This window comes from Sinohyriopsis cumingii, chromosome 17 (assembly GCF_028554795.1).
Source record: "Sinohyriopsis cumingii isolate HCF-2022 chromosome 17, ASM2855479v2, whole genome shotgun sequence".
Taxonomy (NCBI): domain Eukaryota; kingdom Metazoa; phylum Mollusca; class Bivalvia; order Unionida; family Unionidae; genus Sinohyriopsis; species Sinohyriopsis cumingii.
The window spans coordinates 122,229,057-122,251,766 of NC_142977.1; the positions used below are offsets into that span (position 1 = coordinate 122,229,057).

The following is a 22,710-nucleotide window of genomic DNA, read 5'->3' on the forward strand; positions in this document are numbered from 1 at the left end:
GCTTTCTTTGGAAGTTTTGATTTTGTGAAGCAATAAGGAAGCATTGTTTTTAAAACAAATACCTATTGTTTCATTTTATGAAGAATGCAAAAACTATTGTTTTAATTTTTTAAATGCAACTTACTGAATCTTTTTTTGTCTTTTTTCATGACTTATATTACGTTAGGTTTGTTTGACATTTTAATATTTATCTTCGATAACTAATTAGACTTTCGATCCAGTCAATGAATCTATTTGCACTTTCCTTATTATGCATACATTCTAAAAAAGCAAATGTCAGTGCTCTTGTAAGGAAAGGTGCTTCATTATTTTCTTCTTGCATTATTCTTCTATTTTTCCTTATTTCACATTTTTGTATTGTATTGTGTACTTAATTTAAAGGAATATTATCTGCTTCTGTACAAGGTTCTGTACACGAACTTTGATGACTTCTTTTCATTATCCTCATTAGCAATTCCCTATCAACTTTGCTAGTGTTTAACTGCTAAACTTGCTCATACCTAAATAAAGAGCGGGTATTGCACATTGATTTAGTGTCATGTACTTCTTAAATATGTTCTATTAAATGTTCTGAACATACTTCTGCATAATAAATTTAATAAGCAAGATAATTTTGGATATTGTGTTTGAAATCATCAATATTATTGCTGGTTAATACCATTTCAGAACAACTCTCTAAGGTAAATTTAAATTTCGATATTTCGTTTTAAGTGATTTTGACAGAAATAAGTTTTAAAACTTATTTCAATTTATGGCCTTCACACCTAGTTGATAAATACAAGTAAGTTAATGTACTTACTATGGCAGCTAAGTATCATTTAGCATGAGTGTATGATATATTCACTTTGTTCATTGTAAACACGTGGATCGCGTGATTGTATGCTCGTTCAGTGGAATTTAAGACCCAACCTTCTTAAAACTTGTTTTATTATTACTCGTGCATTAACATGTTTGACAGCTGTAACACCGTCAAACCTCCATGCATCGGTTTAGTGAGTGATATTCTTGCATTTACAACTACCAATTCCTTGGATGATTATCTTCTTGTCTTCAAACGAGAAACATTTGTGTAGGTTTTCATATATGTTTGATCTGTACAAATCAGGATCAGGATGTACTGTAGACGCGTATCTGTCTACAGTCCATCTTGATCCAGATATGTTTAAATTTTCCAACTTCTCATCATTACACAAACTTTGTCTATTTTATCATGAAGGATCTCGGGGACTTTACGATTCAAAAACGCACCAGCACCGCTATCAAACAAGGATTTGTTATTTTAGCTGTATCATTAAGTGGCATAGTAAAATATTTATCGAGCATACCTACCATCTTAACCGCGGAAGTATATGTGCCTGTACTACACTTTTGGGTACACGTATTGCGCAAGTGAGTGCAATATGAAGCTGTGCAATATCATAAAATATTGCACGATTCAGATAATGTAAAGTTAACGGAGAACAAAATGAGCATATAATAAGTTTTATTAAACAGCGAATTACTATGTTCATTCCTATTTCAAATCAGTCTGTGGAAATCAATGATCTGAGCTAGCAGTTTTATTAATTTATAATTCGAGAGGAATGATTGAAATCATTCATTGGAATTCATAAAGTGCTCATTGAATGGATTAACACATTATTTTTGAAATTTTATGAATTAATTCAAAGCCATTCTAGATTCACCATTAGCATATCTAGATATCCAAAACTATTGGTACATCAGAACATTCAAGACTATCTAATTCATTATGAACATTCCATAATTTTGACCTGTGATAGGAAATTTAGGATTATTTTTAATTTAATTCACAAAACTGTAAGTATTTTATGAATTTTCGCATTCTATTCCAAGGAAATAAATTCTTTGCTGAACTTTTGTTGGTTTCACTTCCTTTCTGTTACACATTTTAAAGAGCTAGGGTCGTAACATGACGTAAACATTTATGGACGAGGTTAACTTCAAGGTGTCGCCCATTAGATACCGGATTGAATGTCGCGTGAAGAGATCTCACAATAAACGATGTGCGTGTTGAGCAATATTCGTACTGTAGTGTCATTTGTTATGATACAATAGACAACGATTTTTTCTCCAGTCTAATATCATAGCTTCCTTGATTTTGATCATAATAGTATCTCTATCGTTTATTGAGTTCTATATTTCAAACCTGTCAGGAAATCCCCTCTTGCTCCTAATTGTTTAACATTATCTTCCAGTTTTGAAATAGTTATTTCCAATTGTATTTTTCTTCGGTCATTCGTACTTACTGAGCCATACAAAATGGGTGCTATTCCTTTAGTAGCATTTGTATTTTGTCCAGTCCAAAAATGAAATCGATCTTTTATGTTTGATCTTCTTCTTTTTATTTTACCCTTGCTTGTTTTAATACATTTTGTGTTTGTTCCTCTCTGTGTTTTCGACTTTTCGGAATGTTGTTCTTATTTCTCTGTGTTTGTTTATCTTTTTGTTTATGCTGTATGTTCATCTGTTTCTATTTATTATCTTTCTTTTATATTAGTTTTTTTTTCTAGAACTCATATTCTGCGCCACTCTACATTCCTTTCTTGACGTCATAGTGTATTTTACAAACTTGTATATAATCAAATTGCATCGCATAGCATCATCATAATTGCCTTGCTTTGTGTCTCTAACGGACACAGTTTGATAATATATCTACATCATTTTTTGTGTTTAAAATTAGCTTTGTTGTAACATTCTCTATAAATATAAAAACTGAATTGCATATTGGAATAACAATACTATATACTGTTGCACTAGAAACATGCATTGACCTAAGAATATTCTGTAAAAACCAATATAGATGGTATATAATCCTAACTAAATTTAATATTATATTGTTTGCATTTGGTTTTCTGTTGTTGTCATTGCAATTGTCGTAAAAATAATGAATGAATTTACGCTTATTCTGTTTAGAATCTCCTGAACATAGCATGTATTATCATAGAGATTATGTAGAATTGTATGTAGATTATGTATACAGTAGCTAGGTTTCTTGAAAACCTCACAAGTACATTCTAAGGAATAATCAATTACTATGTCAGTAACTGAAATCTTAACACCTGATATATCACCTGTCACAGTTAGCTTACTATCTTGAGAATAACAGACGAAAAAGAAGATGTTAATATAGAGAATCAAATTTTAGGTATGATATTAAATTTATCAATATTAAAAAGGATATAATTTATAGATCGTATCCTCTCAACAGTGCTATAATTGAACGAACAATTATTATGAATCTCTTGTATGCAGTTCTATTATTGAAAAATAAATACAAAATAAAATCAAGAGTGCTTATTTATCTTCCGTTTATGACCTTATTTATCACATTTTCCTCATTATTTTTGTTCTTGAGTTGACAATGGCTATCTTATCACTAGTGTGAGCTTACTAACAAGATCACACCATTTAGTAGAGAAATAAGATAGTTTTGGTACAATACATGTTGCAAAATAACATTATATATGGGTGTCAGTCGGTTTTGTTTTTCAGACATTTTCCTATCTAAATTTGACTTTAAAATAAATCGTGATTTACATTTTGTTTTTATTCCTTTGCAGAATGAACACATTTAAACATAATACAAATGACGTGTTTTGTGATTTATTAAGTTTAATATTGAAAGTTGTAAATCAAAGAAAAGATTAGGAAGTGATCTGTAATTCGCCATCTTTAAGCTTCTTTAACTGTAGCAACTAGTCCTGTCCATTCGAAATGACTGTACTAAACCTGAAATCAGACCCAAAATTTACGTTGCATTAATGCATAAATATACTGCAAACTGCAGATACCATTATTTAAAGTGTTCATAATTCATGCATATGTGGGAGGCGCTGTTGGGAGGGGCGGGGGGGGGGGGTTGTGGTGCGAAAAAAGAGATAATAACGACACTTTTTATTCATTATTTGTTTTACATTTAGTTATTCGTTTTATTCTTTCGTTGCTTGATTTATAAGAGAAGGAGTATTCCTTTTTTAAGGACAATATTTATAAGTTGTTATGCTGTTACGTTATTACTTTGTTCTAGATTTGATATGGGTACATTATTCGGCCTGCCAGTATGAGTCTAACAGGTGCTTTCGGGTCTTCGAAAAACGTTTTGATTGGAATGGAGCACAGGTAATATCAAGCGATGTTAAAATATATACCAACTAGTCGGCACGCTGTTTCTCCTAGAGTTTATTGCGCTTCCATGCCTTTACAACTGTCGACATATCACGGACAGTATAGTGTATGACCCCTAACGCGGGACACAGCATCGCAATAATACCATACGGAATAAGCTGACCAGATACTATTTTATTTTACGAAATATTTTCACGAATATTTACTCAGAGTCATTCACGTTCTCCATAATCAGGCTTACGTTGGAAATACTAGCTGAAAAGAACCAGTTAAACAAACAACGATGGTCAGCATGAACTTTTTACGAGGGTTTTAAATTATTTTATTTCCGCAAATAATCAGATGTGGGACTTAACGAAAGTTTTAGCAACTTTAAGTGTTCTCTCGCTTAAAATATAGAACTGTAGAGAGAGAGAGAGAGAGAGAGAGAGAGAGAGAGAGAGAGAGAGAGAGAGGAAAAAAGTTGTGGCTCGCAAAATACAAGAAAATTGTTATGAAAAATTACTTTGACAGGAATGAATGGAGATAAACAAAATAAATTTTGGAAGAGTTTGGTCAGCGTACATAATCTAGTACGAGCTTTCGGATGTTCCAGAATTGCTAGTAACCTCTGACATCAGTTTAATCATTATGTCATGAAAGACAAAAGTATATCTGATTGGCTAAATTTTTCCATTGAAATATATTGATATAACACTATAGTAATGGTTCAAGCATTATAGATGAAATCCGACTCTGCAACTTTGTCACTGGCTATTCCAGAGGGCACTAATAAAATAAAATAATATAAATTGAAACTAAAAAAATTTAAAAAAAAAACAAAAATATTCTGAGAAAAACAATTGTCTAATGTGTTACGAAAATGGACATGGTCTGAATATAGTTAATCACGCACATAACAAATTGCGTCTGTGCTGGGTAATATAAGACTCGAAGACAATGTTCATTCCACATAATACAGTCGACGGTTTTAAAATTTGTAATACTATTAAATGTTAATTTAAATTGAAAAGTCTACAACGATTCTACATTTATAAAAATATTTTTATAGACTTTAAGGCTGTGCCGATTGATTGCTGCTTTAATGTACAGGAAAGAAGAATTATGATTTTTCATGTTGTCCTAAAACTTTTTTATGCATATTTGGCACATCCGCTGTTGTGTAAAGAATGCTAAGGGTATATACGTCGTATCTATGTAATCTTCTTTGGGCGAATTTTGTTAAACTGACAGTCATCCAAATTTAACATTTTTTTAATATTTGTATAGAACACTGGTTGCGGCTATCTCTACCTTACATCGCGTGACTTATTTTTATGCACATTGACTTCTGCTGCGAACATAGCGTAGACAAAGTTGTCAAAACGCACCTATTAAGTATTTACAGATAAACATTGCAACAAATATATTTATTTAAAGGAGCTGCAGTTACAGAAAATGTGTCGCAAACAGTACGTCTACCTTCTGTGGCCATTTAGAAATGTGTGTGCTACATCGGCATAAAATCAGATGTTCCGTCAAACTTGAGAGCGATTTAGATGCAACATCGTTTATCCAAGCTGCCAGAGGAGTCTGAAATACTGACCGAAATAACTACTCTGAATGATGGAAATTGCTTTGGATTGGTTTCTTGAGTTTGATGCAACAGCTGGTTGAAGACCGTAACTCAAGACATACGAAAAATACCAGTAAATGTCTAAATTGTACAGTCATATCTAACAGACAGGTGTCTATGCAACACTCGTTAAGAATATGTGATATCGGAATTTCCAAAGGTACAACATAACAGTACAGTTTGGGAATAAAATATCGGTTTAGTACTGCTTCGTTAGTCTGTTGTCGGGTCGATAATGCGTTATGATAATTGTTATGTTTGATTTGAAATATAATTCATATGCTTATTCTGGTGTTTAAATGAAAAATCAATTTTATAAAAAATTAAATCCATAATAATATCATACCAATATCATTACTTTTGTCTGTTTTGACCAATTTTAAGGATAAGAGGGGCATAAATGTTTGTTTACTGTTCCATGAACACTGATGTGTGTATGTAAATATTTCTGAATATTTCTCACATGTTATATCCCATCTTGAGATGAGGAAATGTTCAATTGGTGCTTTGCTGTTTGCAAGTTGCATCAGTATTTGAAATACGCCACCGATGAGGATTGTTCCCAACAACTACTTGAAAAAAACGAGTGTCCGTAGAATACATTATTAGCAAAGTGCCCCATCTTTAATTAACTTCACGATAAACTATGTGATGAAAAACGTTTTATAGGAGAATACAATATGGAATCAAAACAATTCAAAAGGTCGAAGAAACAAAGCCCTAGATAAGCCAGTAATGAAAAATGCAAACATTACCACAAAATATTTTCAGTATATGTTTCATATCTCTCATGTATTCTGCAATATTGATAAAATACAGTTTATGTTTATTAAATGCAGGAGTTTTGTAGACGACGTGCTGGCCATCTTGCAGTTCTTGATACAACTGAAAAACAATACTTCCTGGAAACAGCTCTCGCGACCTTGGAAAGTGAGTGAAAAAATATCAACGGTTGCAGAAAACTAAGAAAGTTTAGTGATACATATGCTAATACACGTTATCTATTCTTCTTATAGTGGCAAATGGTCTCAAATCGGAACTACATAATGCTTCTGCGTCATTAGTCTAAAGTGCCTTCCAGTACATACACAGAGTTTATAATTTTTATAATACATAGTGTTGAATAAGGTGTAGCAGATGATAGGTAGCAATTAAGATACGTACAACAATTAAGATGCATTACTATTTCTAAAGCAGATATAACTTTGAATTAAGATTTGATGAAACAATTAAGGTGTCATACACTTTCCCAATTTGATTAAAATGTAGTAACTAAGGTTTGCAAAACAATGATGGCACATTAACCTTTCTAACGCAGATTAAAATGCAGCAATTTAGATTTGTAAAACAACTGAGATATCATAAAATTTGAAATCATATTAAAATTTAGTAATTAAAATTCGAAAACCAATGAACGCATTTTAAATATTTTAAAGCGGATTAAAATACAGTAATTAAAATATGCAAAACAGTAAAAGTATCTTAAACTTTCTAAAGCACATTAAAATGTATTACTAATATTTGACAAACATTAAGGGATATTAGAATTTGTAAAGCGGATTGAAATATACAAATTTAGATTTGAAAAATAATGCAAGCACATCATATTTTCTAAGGAGATAACATATAGTACAAAAGATTGCAGAAAATCGAAACCATATTAAACTTTCGAAGGCATATAAAGATATAACAATTTAAATGGAAAAATAATGAAGACACATTAAATTTTCTAAAGCCGATAAAAATGTAGTAATTTTAGACATTTATATATCTGGTGGATGAAGAAGCCGGGAATCCCCGGGAGGAACCACCAAACTGTGGGAAGCTACTGGCAAGTTTACTCACATACCTCCACTTGTCGATCCCGACACCAGAACCCAAGTGGATAGAACCGAGATGCCAGTGATTGGTAAATAACGCCATTTATCACTTGATCACCATTTATTACAATGCCATTTTGGTGACCGTAGTGACCGTAATGTTTTGTAGACAACACCCTTCTCTTCAAAAAAAGAGAAATGACACATCTATTCTTTACCTAACAATTAGGCACGTGTTTTTGAATTTTTTTTTATATTATGCACGTAAATTGATGGTAGAACATTGTAATTATTGTTTTGCAACCTTAATGATTATCACCGGCATAGTAGACAGATCACACGACTGAGATGGCCTACTAGGTAAGTGAAAATTAGAGCTGAATAATCAAAATAAACTAAAACAGCTCATACCAAATAAGGGTAATCAATATACCTGGCGAAATATAGCATTACTTGTATGTCTGGGTGCGTATTTCATACATCGTAATACACGTACTTCCGTTGTAAATACTTAGAAACTATTATTCGTATGTGTGTAATTATTGAACCTTTCGTTTCATTTTCCTCTCCAACTCGCATAATCATAGACATTTCATTCTAACTACATGGCTATTTCCATTTGAAACTTTGTTTATCAGTTTCAGTCGATGAAGATGGTTCCAAATTCTGGATCGGAGCCTCATCGAACGCGCATGTGCTGCAGTGGGTAACAGGTGACGCTGTTGTCAATTCTAGATGGACGCCAGGTGTCGGTAATGGTATCCATGGTTACGGCTGTCTGGCTCTCAGTACCCATTTCGGTTTTACGTGGACTGAACTAAACTGCTCAAGCTCTGCTTTCTTTATTTGTGAAGAGGGGTAGGAATAAGCTCTCTATCCTTCTCTCTTAATAAAGCATCACTCTCTCTCTCTCTCTCTTAATGAAACGAAATCTTACCATCAATGTCTGTAATAAATTTAAAATTATATGTATGCGTGCCGATAGTCATTTGCAAATAAAAATCCATCCACATATAGATCTCCAAAAATAATCCTTATCTAACGTTTACTTGTTAGCAATATACGATAATCTAATCTAATCCAGTCACCGTTAGTAGTTATACTTAATTACAAAGTATAGTTTTAATTCAAATGGTCTAAATTAATGGTGTAATGAGCAACAATAAACGTCTTTTGAGGACAATTAAATCACGGACGACTAATGAATTTTGAAGCTTTTCTGTTCTTGGAGATCCGTTAAAAGGTTTAATTCGGCTCTTTGATATATAGAGGTCATGCAGAGTTATATATTTCCTTTGTTAAGGGTTTGAGGCCAATACCAATGCCGGAGAACTGTACGTGTTCTCCATGTTTTGGCAAAGTAAATCTGAAGAAACAGTAATTCAAATAACTAATTAAAATGCAGTTGGTCATCATAAAATTATTATATTCAGTTTTGTTAATGAGAAGAGCTCTAATATTTTATATAAGTAGCATGTGTTCATAAAGACTGCAAGAGTTATTTCCTCTAGATCTAAATCATGAGACGGATCACAAAAAAATACTTTGATTCATTAAAGATATCTATATTGTGAAGTGTGTTGCCAGAAAAAGCAGGATAATAAGATTATAAGTTCAATGCAGATTTATAGTAATGGAAATAACAAAGAAGCCGACAGCACATAAATCTGACTTGAGGTCCGGAATGGTGGATTCCTGGTTTGCACTTCCGGACCGGAACCAAAATGAGTATCTTCTTTTCATGGTCTAATTAGATGTATCCAAAAATCAATTTTATTGAAAATTCAAGAAATAATATGGGCAAAGTTAGATTACTTGACGTTGCTGTCTGTCTTTATATCTTTATATATATATATATATATATATATATATATATATATATATATATATATATATATATATATAAACAAAAACAAAAACAAAAGAAAAAAAAAATCAAGATGGCCGCTATCGCTTAACCAGCTTGAAGCAGCTTTTCCGTTTTTTTTGTGCCTTTTCATGATATTTGTGCATGTTGCCTGTCTTCGTCTATGTTATTGTGTTCATTATGTATTGGCTGTTCAGTTCGTATGTGTTTCTTCATCTTTTTATTTTGGAAACGAGAACTCAGCTGTCTTGCTCCACTGCTACAACTTCCTTTGTTTTTGAGCAAACCGCCATCACGTGATAGTCGCCAGTCAGACCGTTTATGCTATGATGGACCCTCATTAATTGCTTTAAATGACCACTCCTTGGCTCTCCACACTACATTGTGCTATAAACTAAACGAACTGGGATTACATTCATCATTACCTAAATGTAAACAGAAGCGAAAAAGAAACGTTGTTTCAAAGCTGGCCTGCGTAGAACAGAAAGAAAAATTCCACTTATCTCCCTTATGCCCTTTCCGACTCAACAATTTAAAAATTCAATCGTTAATTTAGATAACCTAATTCAAAACCCTATTAATTCGTCAACCTTTGTGTCAACTATCCAAGAGATACTTCTGCGTATTGTATTATTCAATGCCCAATCAGTAGGACCACCGGAGAAGCGCACAGAAATAGTTAATTTTATCAACGACCAGAATGTCGACGTCAGGCGATGAACCCAAGTGCGTGGGTCTAACACCCATTGGTTACTCGATCAAGTCGTTCCCCCGTAACTCTCGCGGAGGTGAAATTGGTCATCACAAAGAACTCCATGATCAAACGTCTTAAGCACACAACTACATTCAGTTTCGACCACACATCGTTTGAACTAGTCCAAACCACAATCACACTGGAGTAAAAGTCAGTCCATTTGTTCTGCCTATATCACGCTCCTCCTAGTAGAAAACAAGCTGACTGAATCTCTCTTTTTGGAGCAATTTCCGAATCTCCTGGAGTATAGAAATTCGATAGGTGGCGACCTGATTATTCCTGGAGATTTCAACTTTGACTTTGACTGTCCCAGAAACCCAAACACATCAAAACTCCTAGATACCATCAGTGTTTTCAAATTCGAACAGTCAGTTAACCAACCCACCCATAAACATGGTCACATTTTAGACTGGATTCTTCATAGACCTGATGATAACATTCTACGGTCCTCCCTGGTATCCCACGAGCTTGCATAAGATCACCTATGCCATCCTGACGTATCAGTCCTTAACCCTCCACCTTTATCTGCTACTAAGAAAAACCTCCGTATCATAAATAGAACCAAACTAATGCATAACATACAAGCAAACCTAACAACTTGCCTGACTCCTACAGCAAAACAACTAGATAGCTGCCTGCGTTCATTGCTCGACAAACATGCGCCAGCAACCAAGTGCAGAGTATGAATTCAAAAGTGTTCTCCATGGTATAGCAGTGTTAGGGACCAGCTTCGCACTGCTAAAAGAGACCGCCGTAAAACTGAGAGGCTTTGGATTTCCACCGGACTCACTATTCATAAACAAATCTATGAAGCCGCCAAGAAGAATGTCACAAATATAGTTCATGCAGCGAAATCAGCCCATTACACTACTAATATCATGGAAAGTTTCAGCTGCAAAGAGCTCTTCGAGATTACTAACAAGCTAATGTCGAGGAACAAATCTACACCACTTCCAACTACCTTCTCTCCAGTCCACCTTCCGGACATGTTTGCAAATTTCTTCCGTGACAAAGTACAAACCATTAGAGATAAGCTTGACACCACAATTTCAATTGACTCGTCGTCACCATACAGTTGGGATACGTCATTTGAGCGGCAACCATTATCAGCATTTGAACCTTTCTCTATGGATTTCGTACGTACAATCCTGATGAAGATTGAACCAAAGTCATGAGAACTTGATCCAATTCCAACATCACTGCTGCTTGAGTGCTTAGATCCAGTATTGCCTTCACTAACTGATGTTATTAATACGTCTCTCTCATCAGGGGAATTTCCATCATTTTTCAAAACTGCCATTGTAAAGCCTCTGCTGAAGAAACCAACACTAGACCAAAACGATTTAAAGAAGTACCGCCCAGTATCTAATCTCCCATGCATATCAAAAATCTTAGGAAAGGTTGTTCTACCCCAGCTTGTATCTCATCTGAATTCAAACAGTCTTTTTAGCAATGTACAATCTGCATATCGCCCTTGCCAAAATACTGAAACTACTCTTCTAAAAGTAGTTAATGACATTCTCTCTGCTTTGGATAGCGGAAAGATTACAATCCTCGCCCTCTTTGATTTGTCTGCAGCATTTCACACAATAGACCATGATATATTACTTTAGCGTCTCCAGCATGAATTTGTCATTCGTGATACAGCCTTACTGTGGTTAAAGTCCTATTTGGTCAACAGGACACAAATTGTGTCTGCAAATGGAATACACTCCAGCCCAGTTGATCTATGTTGTGGTGTTCCACAGGGGTCTGTTCTTGAACCTGTTCTCTTCATTCTATACACTCAGCCGCTCTCAAGTGTCATAGATCATCATCTATCGTCTCACCAGTTGTACGCTGATTAAACCCAAATATACAAATCTAGCCACCGAACTGAAGTTGATGCTACCATCCAAGGTGTAGAGAGGTGCATTTTTGATGTGAAATCATGGATGACATGTAACAAGCTGCAGATGAATGATGATAAAACTGAGGCCATTCTGATCACAACATAAAGACTTTCTCATTCACATCCTTTACCTCAAACAATAAATATCAGCACCACCAACATTAAATTCACACAATCAGTACAAAACCTAGGTGTTACTCTGGACAGTACTCTCACATTAACCAACATGTCAGGAACATATGCAAGGCTGCATATCTTGAGCTGAGACGCATCAGCTCCATTCGCAAATATCTTTCAGTTGATGCCACTAAAACACTTGTGTGTTCATTAGCACTTTCAAGGCTGGACTATTGTAACTCATTTCTGTCTGGTTCATCTCAATATATGCTCCAAAAACTTCAAATAGTTCAAAGCACAGCTGCTCGGATCATACTTAGAGTACCACGATCAGAGCACACCTCCCCGCTGCTCTGTACCCTACACTGGCTATCCATTCGATCCAGAATCAAACCCAAAAGTTGTTCTCTGTGCTACGTTTCACTGACGGACTCCAGTCCAACATACCTATCCGGCCTCACCCATGTGTGCCCACCAGCAAGATACTTAAGCTCCTCTTCTGACAATGGTATACTCATTATTCACACTCTGAAAACAAAGTCATATGGACAGCGTTCTTTTGCATACCAGGGTCCAGCAATGTAGAATGAATTGCCCATTGAACATAGACACCAAGACAAAGTGATCCCATTCAATCGTGCTCTCAAAACTCACTTTTTTCAACTGCAAAAACAAACTTGCAGACCTAATAGTTTCCTACCTTAAATTTTTTCAGCATGTTTTTTTTTGTTTCTAATTTCGTGGTGTTTGTTTTTGTACTCATATCATTATATATGTTTTTGTTTTATCTTGTAGGTGTTGTCTAATGTTGTAAAGCGCTTATAGCGCTAACTATTAGGCGCTACACAAAGTCCTCATTATTATTATGAGTATATATATATATATATATATATATATATATATATATATATATATATATATATATATATATGTATATATATTGTTGTTGTTTAACGCCATTTTTCAGCACACGATAGGCTATGCATGGCGGCCAGTGTTAATGGTGGAGGAAGAACCCGGGAAAACCCCGGGAAGAACCACCGTCCCACGAGAAGCTACTGGAAGCTTTCTCACATACCCACAGTGGTCGAATCCTGGAGTCTAACCCACGTTAACTGAAGTGAGATGGCAGTGATCCGTAACGGAGAGCCCTTTATACCACTCGACCACTTGGGACCCCGGATATATATATAAAACAAAAAGAAACAAAATATAAATTTTCAAAGGAGTCTGCGATTATTCGCAAAAGTTTAAGAACTATATTTTGCAGCGGACTCACCGGACAAGGTTGTTCATAGTTCATTCATTCCGTCAATACTCAGTTACTTGTAGTTAGTGTTAACTGCTCTGGAAATGCCAGTATGTGTATTTGTATGTGATATAAATAAAAGATGTTCGGTTTGTACGCTTTATCTTTGATATGCCACTCGCTGTATAAATTTTTCAATAAAAGGAAACTCAGCAAACATCTTTTCATTTTAATGAAACTTTTATACATTTCGTGGTGTATCAATGACAAAACGAGTTTGAAATTCTTAACAGGAATTATACACAGAAATATTTTTGTTGGAATATTTACAGGTGTGAGTAGTTTCCAATCATAATATGTAGAACTAATTGAAAGAAGTCCTTAATCGAAAATTTAAAGTTTTTTGTTTTTCTTTCAGAGTCCAACCCATAGAATCTGGATTTGGATAGACAACAACTGGTCATGTTGATAATCTTTGACAGCCTGCATTAAAATCAGATTAATTGAGAAAACGAAGATTTCGCGTGGTATTCAGTCACTGTATGATGTATATTTCTAGTTTAATAAAGGTTCTTTTGATGTAATTTGTCATTTTGGATTACTGTTAAAGAACTGTAACACCAAGAGTCAATATGGAAAATAAAAAAAAGAGAAAAAGACACCCCCAATACAGTATTTCGCTATTATTCAAACCCATTTATTCATTTCATATCGGCCATAACAACAATAATTAATAAACAAATATACATTAGACAGGATGTAGTGTTTCATGATTTATACAGTGTTTGGCGAGTGAAGCGGGTTCCTGCCACAACCACATCAACGGCTCGCTGGGAATAAGGACACAGGTGATAGTTAATCACAACTTTTATCAATGCTTGACGTTCATTCCTTTCTTACTATAGCATGTTGAAGGAATTGTTAGTTTTTCAACGTTACGTTCAACACTTTATTTTGATAGAATAGCTATATTGAAGAAGTTGGTTGGTTAATTGGTTTGTATCGGTACTTTCAGCGCTTTATTTGGACAGAAACCTATGTTGATGATGTTGGTTACTTGGTTTTAATGGTAATTACATCAGTATATTTGGCCAGAAATGTTATGTTGAAGAATTTCGTTGCTTGGTTTTAATAGTAATTAAATCATTATATTTGGTTGAATGATATGTTGAAGAAGTTGGTTGCTTGGTTTTAATGGTAATTACATCATTATATTTGGATGAAATATATTGAAGAGAAACTCTATATGCTCACTAACTATGAAGAACTTCACATTAGCATCTGCATCAAATTCCAATCTTTGAATGTCCAGTGTCATTATCATTAACTTGGTGCTTCCCGAACAAACAGGCTGCTTCTGATTTTAAGAACAACATATAGTAAGTAACATGAAACATAAAGGCTCGAAGTTTTGTTATCTGCTCAATGTGTACAATGTTTCTGGGGACGATTTGGTTAAATAATTATGTGTATTATTTGCTTGCCCTTTATTTCTACTTCTATTGTTCTTTATCTTTTTCTAATGCTTCTTTTTCCTTCTGATGTGGTATAAGTAGTTTATTATGTATAACCCGGTAATCAATGGAAAACCGTCTGCATTCTACATTTTGACATTATAATGGAAATGTATTGTCGGTCGCTACTGGAGTTTTGGACCTACTGTAGCAAGAAACTTCAAATTGACAGATTTGTTTTATTGATTTATTGATATTTGTATTTTTCCGTAATTTTGCGAAGAATACATTCAATGGTACAGAGAATACAGTAAAAAATAGAAAGAACAATGAGAAATAAGGAAAATTTACTGGGTATATCTTAAGGTCATAGTTCGTTTTCTACATATTTTCCTCCACATTATAACAGTTGATTACCATTTACGTGAACATAACTGTACAAAATTCAGTATCAAATGAAGGTATTTATTGATTCATATAAAAGTACTAGAATGTTTATCCACATAATATATGGCGTTAATAAACTAAATATAGAATTGCTCACAAAGATTTAAATAGGATTATGTTTGTTATCATTTGCATCATATATACTTTTTCACGCAAGCAATGAACTTAGAATTAACCAATACCTTTTCATTCACGTTTATTAACCGTTATTCGACCTTGCATAGTGTACGACTCTATGACGTCTATTAGATTAAATTAATTCATCAGTTTAAACATTTCTGGAACAAAGCCAGGTTATTTAATTGGCAATCTTGGCATATAATAGATGAAAAGACGCAGTAAAACTGTTTTACAAAAGATAAACTGCATTCATCAAGCAAGGTATATTCTGATTGCCTGCGTTAAACCAAGTGTCACAACCATACAACGCTTCGGGTATATTGTCGTAGTTCCATACAAAATCTTAACCATGAGATGATTAAGTTATTTATATTTACTCGAATATCAATATAACTGAAGAAAGTACGTAAATATTTATATTTAGTCTCTTTAAGTGTTCTATCGATTTAATTATACCTAGACACATTAACACTTGCATAACTCTGTTTCGTGATTACTATCAAAATCCAAGAACTATTGTCTATTGCTTCCTTTGTAGTGCGGCGAGTTTTCGTCAAACACTACGATATCAGTTTTCTCTTAGTTTTATCCAAATTCCCACTTTAGTGAATACTCGTCACAAGACTTCAAGAAGAAGCATATCGTCTAATACAGTTGGACACGGGCAAGGATTATCAAACATTAAGAAAAAAACATTCTTATATGTTGGTAATACATCAAGAAGTTCATTTATAAATGCCATATAAATTTAAGAGGATAATATACCAACTTGTCTTATTCCTTTTAAAACACGAAATCGTGGATAATCCTGCAGAAAGCAGGTAGGTAATGCGCGTTGAAAAATACATACACCAATAAACATTAGGGATGGCTTCGTGGACAAAATAAAAAGCATGTAAGTGTAAAATATTTTATAACGGGCTCTGAGGAATCAAATCAAGTATTAATAGTATGCTGAATACTGCATACACCACTAGCTTTTACGAATGATTTCCTGACCGACCAAAGGGCTGTAAGGTAATATAACGTATTGCGTTTTCTGCCCAGCCAAGCTAGGTATTGATCGTGTGCTTTACAAGACATACACCAATAACCTTTACAGAAACAACAATAGAAATATGTGAGATATAAAATTGCATTCTTTCTCGCAATCCGTTTTAGGTGATAGAATGGATTTATATATTTTATGTTTCGGACATTATTCTAAATTACAGAGGGTCTGGACTATATTACATAATGATAGGCTACCAGATGGACTGTAGTCTGTTTCAAGTTAGGCCCTGTTATTACTAAAGAGACAAAATAAATTCAATTATGCCTTGCATTAAATGTTGAGTAATGATAGATTTGTTATAATTCAGTGACATTCTTCTTGGAGGACACAGATTCAGGTACGAACGTTGGTATTGTATTATAGAGCAATTCACATGAGTTCTGTATGCGCACTTACTATTTTAAATGAAATATAAAATTGTTCTTTTAAAAAGAAAAAGCCCTAATTTTCTTTAATCAAAATCTATTCAAGCCTTATTATTTAATACTTTTCACCTTAACTGTCACCAAGAAACTTCCAGACCAAAATTATCTATCGCTATGGAATTTTACAATAGCATTCATATACTAAACTTGGCTGAAAATAAGAGCTCTTCGAGTGGAATCATCACAATCGAGTGGAATCGTCACAATCGAGGGCATTGCGAATTTGTTTGTCATTAAACCTTTATTGTGACATCGCAGCACGCTACATTCAGTCTGGATTGTACTGGATCACACCTGTAGATTCATTTTGTCCGAAACTTTCTACGTACTTTAACATTGACTTTACCGTATGCAATTCTCTGGGCGTTTAAAAATGACCTTCCAAAGGAAGATGGATGCATAGGAATCCAAATGAAGTGAACACTTGCCACTTAAAGGTATATATAATCAAATTCTAAAACGTAACGTCCATTACTGAAATAACTGGTGTTGAATGTATATATGACCCGTGTAGCTTGTACTATAATCTCATACAGAGCACTATAACAAATCATATTAAATAAAAATATGAAACATTTTTGTGTGGCTCTATACAAGTCCCACCCCATGACATCACACTAACAAGCGTTTGGTACAAGACGGTTGATATGTTCATTGCATAACAGAGTAATATTTAATATTTCCAGTGCTCTCAGATTTAGCAGTTCTTTCCACTCTTCATTAGACAACACTTATCTACTGTCCTCTATACATTTCAATTAATGTTGAAACTAATGTAATCTCATCATTTGTATTCCTCATTTTTCATATACCTTTCGATTTCACATCTATTATAGCATTATCTCTTTATCTGTTCTTAAAATACTACGTAAAAATGTTACACTCAAATACACATTCGACGTTTTGATATTGATACATGAATGATACAATTGTGAGCACTGATTTTAGCTCTAAAGGAGATTTAATAATGTCTCTAATCATGCCAGAATTAGTGACGTATCTTCAGCATATCGCGGAACTAAAAATGTACTATTCCATATTTGATCTCATTAGCCGAAGGTAAAATACCACATAAGCATGAAAATAAGTGACAATGACATATCTTAGACTATTCACCCTTAGATTAATATAGAAAGAGATTTTCAAGAGTGTACGTGAAATGACATATTAATGCCGTTAGAAATATATGGTGGGAAATAAAGTCGTGTAAAGATTAGGTTATAGTGACCAAAGTTTGTTATTCTTGGGTATATACTGATGGTACGTAAGCCTAGGCGAGTACTAGTTAACGTACTCTAATCGCTTTCTAAGATATATCCACGTACCAGTTTACATGAGTGCAGCTTATTATTAAACAATATAAATAATCAGCTGAAATAGTGTTAAAATTGTATCATAGCAGCCTAGATTTGCTATGGCTATCTTACTCTCTATGACATTCAGTCATTCGGTCATTCGGCTATCATTAGTATAATATATTGTGTGTGAAACGAAAAGGTGGCTGAAAATACATTGTAACTTAAGCATACGAATTAGGTCACAGTGATGATATTTCGGTATAATTTTTCTACTTTGTCGAGATAGACACAGATGCTACTTTTCTTGAGTGTAAGTGATGTATGGCCAAGATAATTAGGTCATACCTAACATATGTCTAAAAGTAAACAATTAACATAAGCATGCTGTGAAACGTTTGCATTACGAGACTGACAAATTTCTCTACTCAAAGGAAGCAGGAGTGTTTTGTATGCCACTCACTATTAAAATACATTAATTTATTATTTATAAAATAGCATAAAGTTCTACTGGAAATGAATTATTGGTCCGAAATCGTTGAGGTCATGACTTTTTGCGCCAAAATCATTTAAGATCTTTTTAACTTATTGCCTATTTCGGTTGAATGTCATTATCCAAGTCCTGTTAACTGTTCATCTTGGGAATGTATTGTTCCTCAGTTTTCCAGATATATTTTAATCGTTTTCATGTTACTTTCCAATTCATGTATTTCACTGTTTATCTTCTGTTTAATTGATTGCACATATTACCTAAAGTAAGATAAACCATATTCTTGTTTCCCTTTACTGAAAGTTGTGTTTGAATAGCATTATATACATTATTGATCTCTGTTTCAGTGTCAATTTTCCTGTTGATGCCCACAAGCGTTTTGGATATCTTGGTGTCAGCCTGTTCTCTGAACATCTTGACGAGTTTCAAGTTGTTATTTACCAGAGATTTGTATATTTGTGTTTCCGCTTGCTTTTGTAGAAAATTAATTTTACCGCATCAAATTCAGGACATGTCATATTCACCATATGGTTATTGTTGAGATTCATGGTTAATCGTAATGGTTTTAGAACCATTGTATCCGTTCTATCCGTTTGTACTTTATATACACATTCATTTGGACCTTATGTTATAGTATGTTGTGAAAATCATCTTGCCATCTCGATCCTTCATACTGATAATAAGTACATGGTAAACTTTTATGATTGCTTGTAATACCCATTAACACTGCACGAAAGAAAGTCACAGTGCAAATTATGTGTGACTCAGATGTTTCCTGAGTAGTTGTCTGGCTTTTGAATTCTTGAAATTTAACAATCTTTTTGGTTATCTATATTGTGGTATTGTTGCTAGGAGTTATTAGAACTTTTAAGTTGTGTTTCGAACATTCAGTACTAATATTATTATCATTGTCAACATTCATAGTTATTCCCTTAAAATTGTCCCTTTGTGACATTTTATGAACATATCAGGATTATATTAGCCATGGGCAAATGAAATAGTCCTCGTTTCGTTGTTATTGTTACACTAAAATATGCACTACTAATTGCATTATATTATCAAGCACCAATGAAGTGGAGAGTTTGTCAGGTGGCGGGACAAAATGGTAGCGGACAAAATGGTACGGACAAAATGGTATGGACAAAATGTTAAGTGGACATAATGGTATTGGACAAATTTGTATGGAAAAAATAGTGCGGACAAAATGGTACGGACAAAATGGTATGGGACAAAATGGTACTAGGATTAAATAGTATAGACAAAATGGTATGGATAAAATGTTGCAGAGAAAATGGTATGGGACAAAACGGGATAAAATGGTACATTTATTACAATTTCGGTTGCTAATGCAAATACTAATTACCTAAATTCATAATAAAATGTAATTTTTATACACATATCAAAATATTCACGCATCCATAAACTAACTGAAAAAGATACCAATACAAATGATTTTCTTAAAACTGTATTCGTGTAAGTTCGGAAATGTTAATTGTATTTTATAAAAAAACTCAAGTGAAACTGCAAATAACTTATGCCGAATCTACAAAATGCAACGATACCAAATAGTAATTCAATGCAATTTTAATGACTGAAAAAATTCGCAACAATTTTGAATCAACAAAATCAGTCTTCCGTGACCTAAAAGCAATTTATGTCAATATACCTGTGCATTCAACCCAGACATAAACTAATGGACAATGGTTATTCATATCATCTGAGATAGAGTTTATGTTGGTCTCATTTTTAAATCAGACAACTAAAAATAACTTTATGATGACCTTCATCAACCTGGCTTTCTGGCATTGAAATTAAACAGTCAACATGAAGCCTAGAAATAACTTGATTTATTGTTTGTGTCACGTTCCATGCTCTTTCTTGCCTTTTAAAAGGCTTTCAAAAAGTTAGTTTTTATTAGAAAAGTTTAAGTTCTTCTAACTACATTTAATTTTTGGTGTCCTGTCGTTTGCGCGGATGTCAAAAACGCGCCGAAAATATATTGCAGCAATTGTGACATATGCGATTAGCCGAAAAGTGATACCCTAGAAAGCCCAGTAAGACTTTTAAAAAAATTATTATAAATCATCCTAGGTCAGTTCACAATAGCAGTCTATTAATGTTATTTTGTAAAAATTTGTCTTTTTGTTTACATTTCGTATTAATAAAATTGTAGTCGTACCATTTTGTCTGTACCATTTAATCCTAGTACCATTTTGTCCCATACCATTTTGTCCGTACCATTTTGTCCACACCATTTTATCCATACCAATTCGTCCAATACCATTATGTCCACATAATATTTTGTCCATACCATTTTGTCCGCTTCTAATTTGTCCTAGTACCGTTTGTCAGATCTGTCATTTTGGAGAAAATTAACTCTTTTTCATGAAATGACTCGGTTGTAATGTAATTGTTTTTGTTCGATTTCTACTTTTTGAATTTTTGTTTTTATTGATTGTACTCGTTGATGATGGTAATGAACTCATCGACTTTTATCTCGTTTCAGTGATACAATTGCTTGTCACATTATTGAAACTGTTTAACTTAGCAATGGCTTTATAATATCTCATCGTGCTTTAAAGTTTTTTGTGAATGAAGTTTTCATGAAGAGTATTTAAAAACATTTATATGACTTTTGTTCCAAATCATTTAAGGGCTACTCATAGCTATTCTAGATAAACACAATCCACTAGTTGAAAAACCAAATAGTATAATCTGTTTATGTGCTTGTTTCTACCCATTTCAAAGTTTTGGATAAAACTTTGTAGTCTTTTCATGCATTTCTATTGTTCAATATTCTTAACTATTTTGTATTCTGGAACAACTCAGTTCGGTTGTTTTGTTGTTATTAACTCATCTCTTAAGATGTTCACTTAGCAACAGTTGTTTCAGGCAAACGTCAGTGAATTATCCAGTAGTCATTTATGAGCTAATCGAAACTAGACTAATCAGTTTAACAATCTATTCAATTATCATTCTTGACGGTGGACAAATTCCACACTTAAATAGTTCTTTAAAAGCGTGGTGTGTGCAAAAGTAAGGGCAGTTCTTAACATCATTTGGTAAATTGTGTTGTTAATATTTGTAAGCTTTGCTAGACACGTTGTTAATTATTTAGAACGACACTGCACTTAATTGTAAGTAATAATTTTCTCAGGTAAACGTCCACTCGATAGTATGCACGCAATTGTGCGTTGCCTAAGAACATATGAGATAATCAAGTTTATAATTTTCTTCATTGTCCGTGTTTGCTATTATACCCAGCGAGATCTTAAACAACTTTTCAAACATCATGCCGCAGACGGTCTAAGTGGTAACTCGTGTTCATGCTGTCTTTTTATGTCGACATTTAGTTTGTTACATCTAGTGTTAGAAGACTTGAAGGCTTGTTAAATCATAATATGCATCGGATTGTTAAAAAAAATACAAGGTTTTTTCTTATTGATGTGCTTTGATTAATTGTTCGCTATTACTCTCAGTACCTTCTGATTTTAATGTAAATTTAATTGGCATTGTTTGTTCGTTTGTTTTATGTTTTTAAATGCTTTGTGTTAGGTAAATGTTTTATTTTGTAGCTGATCTTGTCAAAATCGAATTCATTGTATATGTAAAAACATTGATTTTAGTAAATTATGGAAGCAACTAATACATAGCTAATATTTTTATTTATGAGCATGGGTTTAATATTAAGAACATTTTTAATAGAAGTAAACATACTTATCTAGGTCTAAGACAAGGACATTGTGTTTTCTATGTTCTTTATTATAATTTTCCTAACAGAGCTTCTAACATTAATCTGTAACCATTTGGAACCTTCCAGAATGATATTTTAAATTAGGTAATATTTTTTTTTTATTTTAGAAAACGTTAATTATGACATGAGGTAAGGTAGAGGAGTATGCAATATTTTTTGGGGGAATAAACATTGTTCATGCTGAAAGATATGAGAAGAATCATTTGTATTAT

General features: G+C 33.4%; 1 protein-coding gene across 3 annotated transcripts in view; it reads left to right on the forward strand.

The window, feature by feature from the left end:
• LOC149779789 (brevican core protein-like) overlaps nucleotides 1-14,043 on the forward strand; it is a 30,485-nt gene extending 16,442 nt beyond the window's left edge. For all 3 annotated transcript variants that reach the window (XM_089940658.1, XM_089940660.1, XM_089940659.1), the window contains 4 exons: nucleotides 4,049-4,140; nucleotides 6,601-6,691; nucleotides 8,220-8,439; nucleotides 13,878-14,043. In XM_089940658.1, the coding sequence (XP_089796784.1) occupies nucleotides 4,049-4,140; nucleotides 6,601-6,691; nucleotides 8,220-8,439; nucleotides 13,878-13,908 (434 nt within the window). In that variant the 3' untranslated portion in view covers nucleotides 13,909-14,043. The remainder of the gene's footprint in view (nucleotides 1-4,048; nucleotides 4,141-6,600; nucleotides 6,692-8,219; nucleotides 8,440-13,877) is intronic.
• Nucleotides 14,044-22,710: the final 8,667 nt, after the last annotated feature.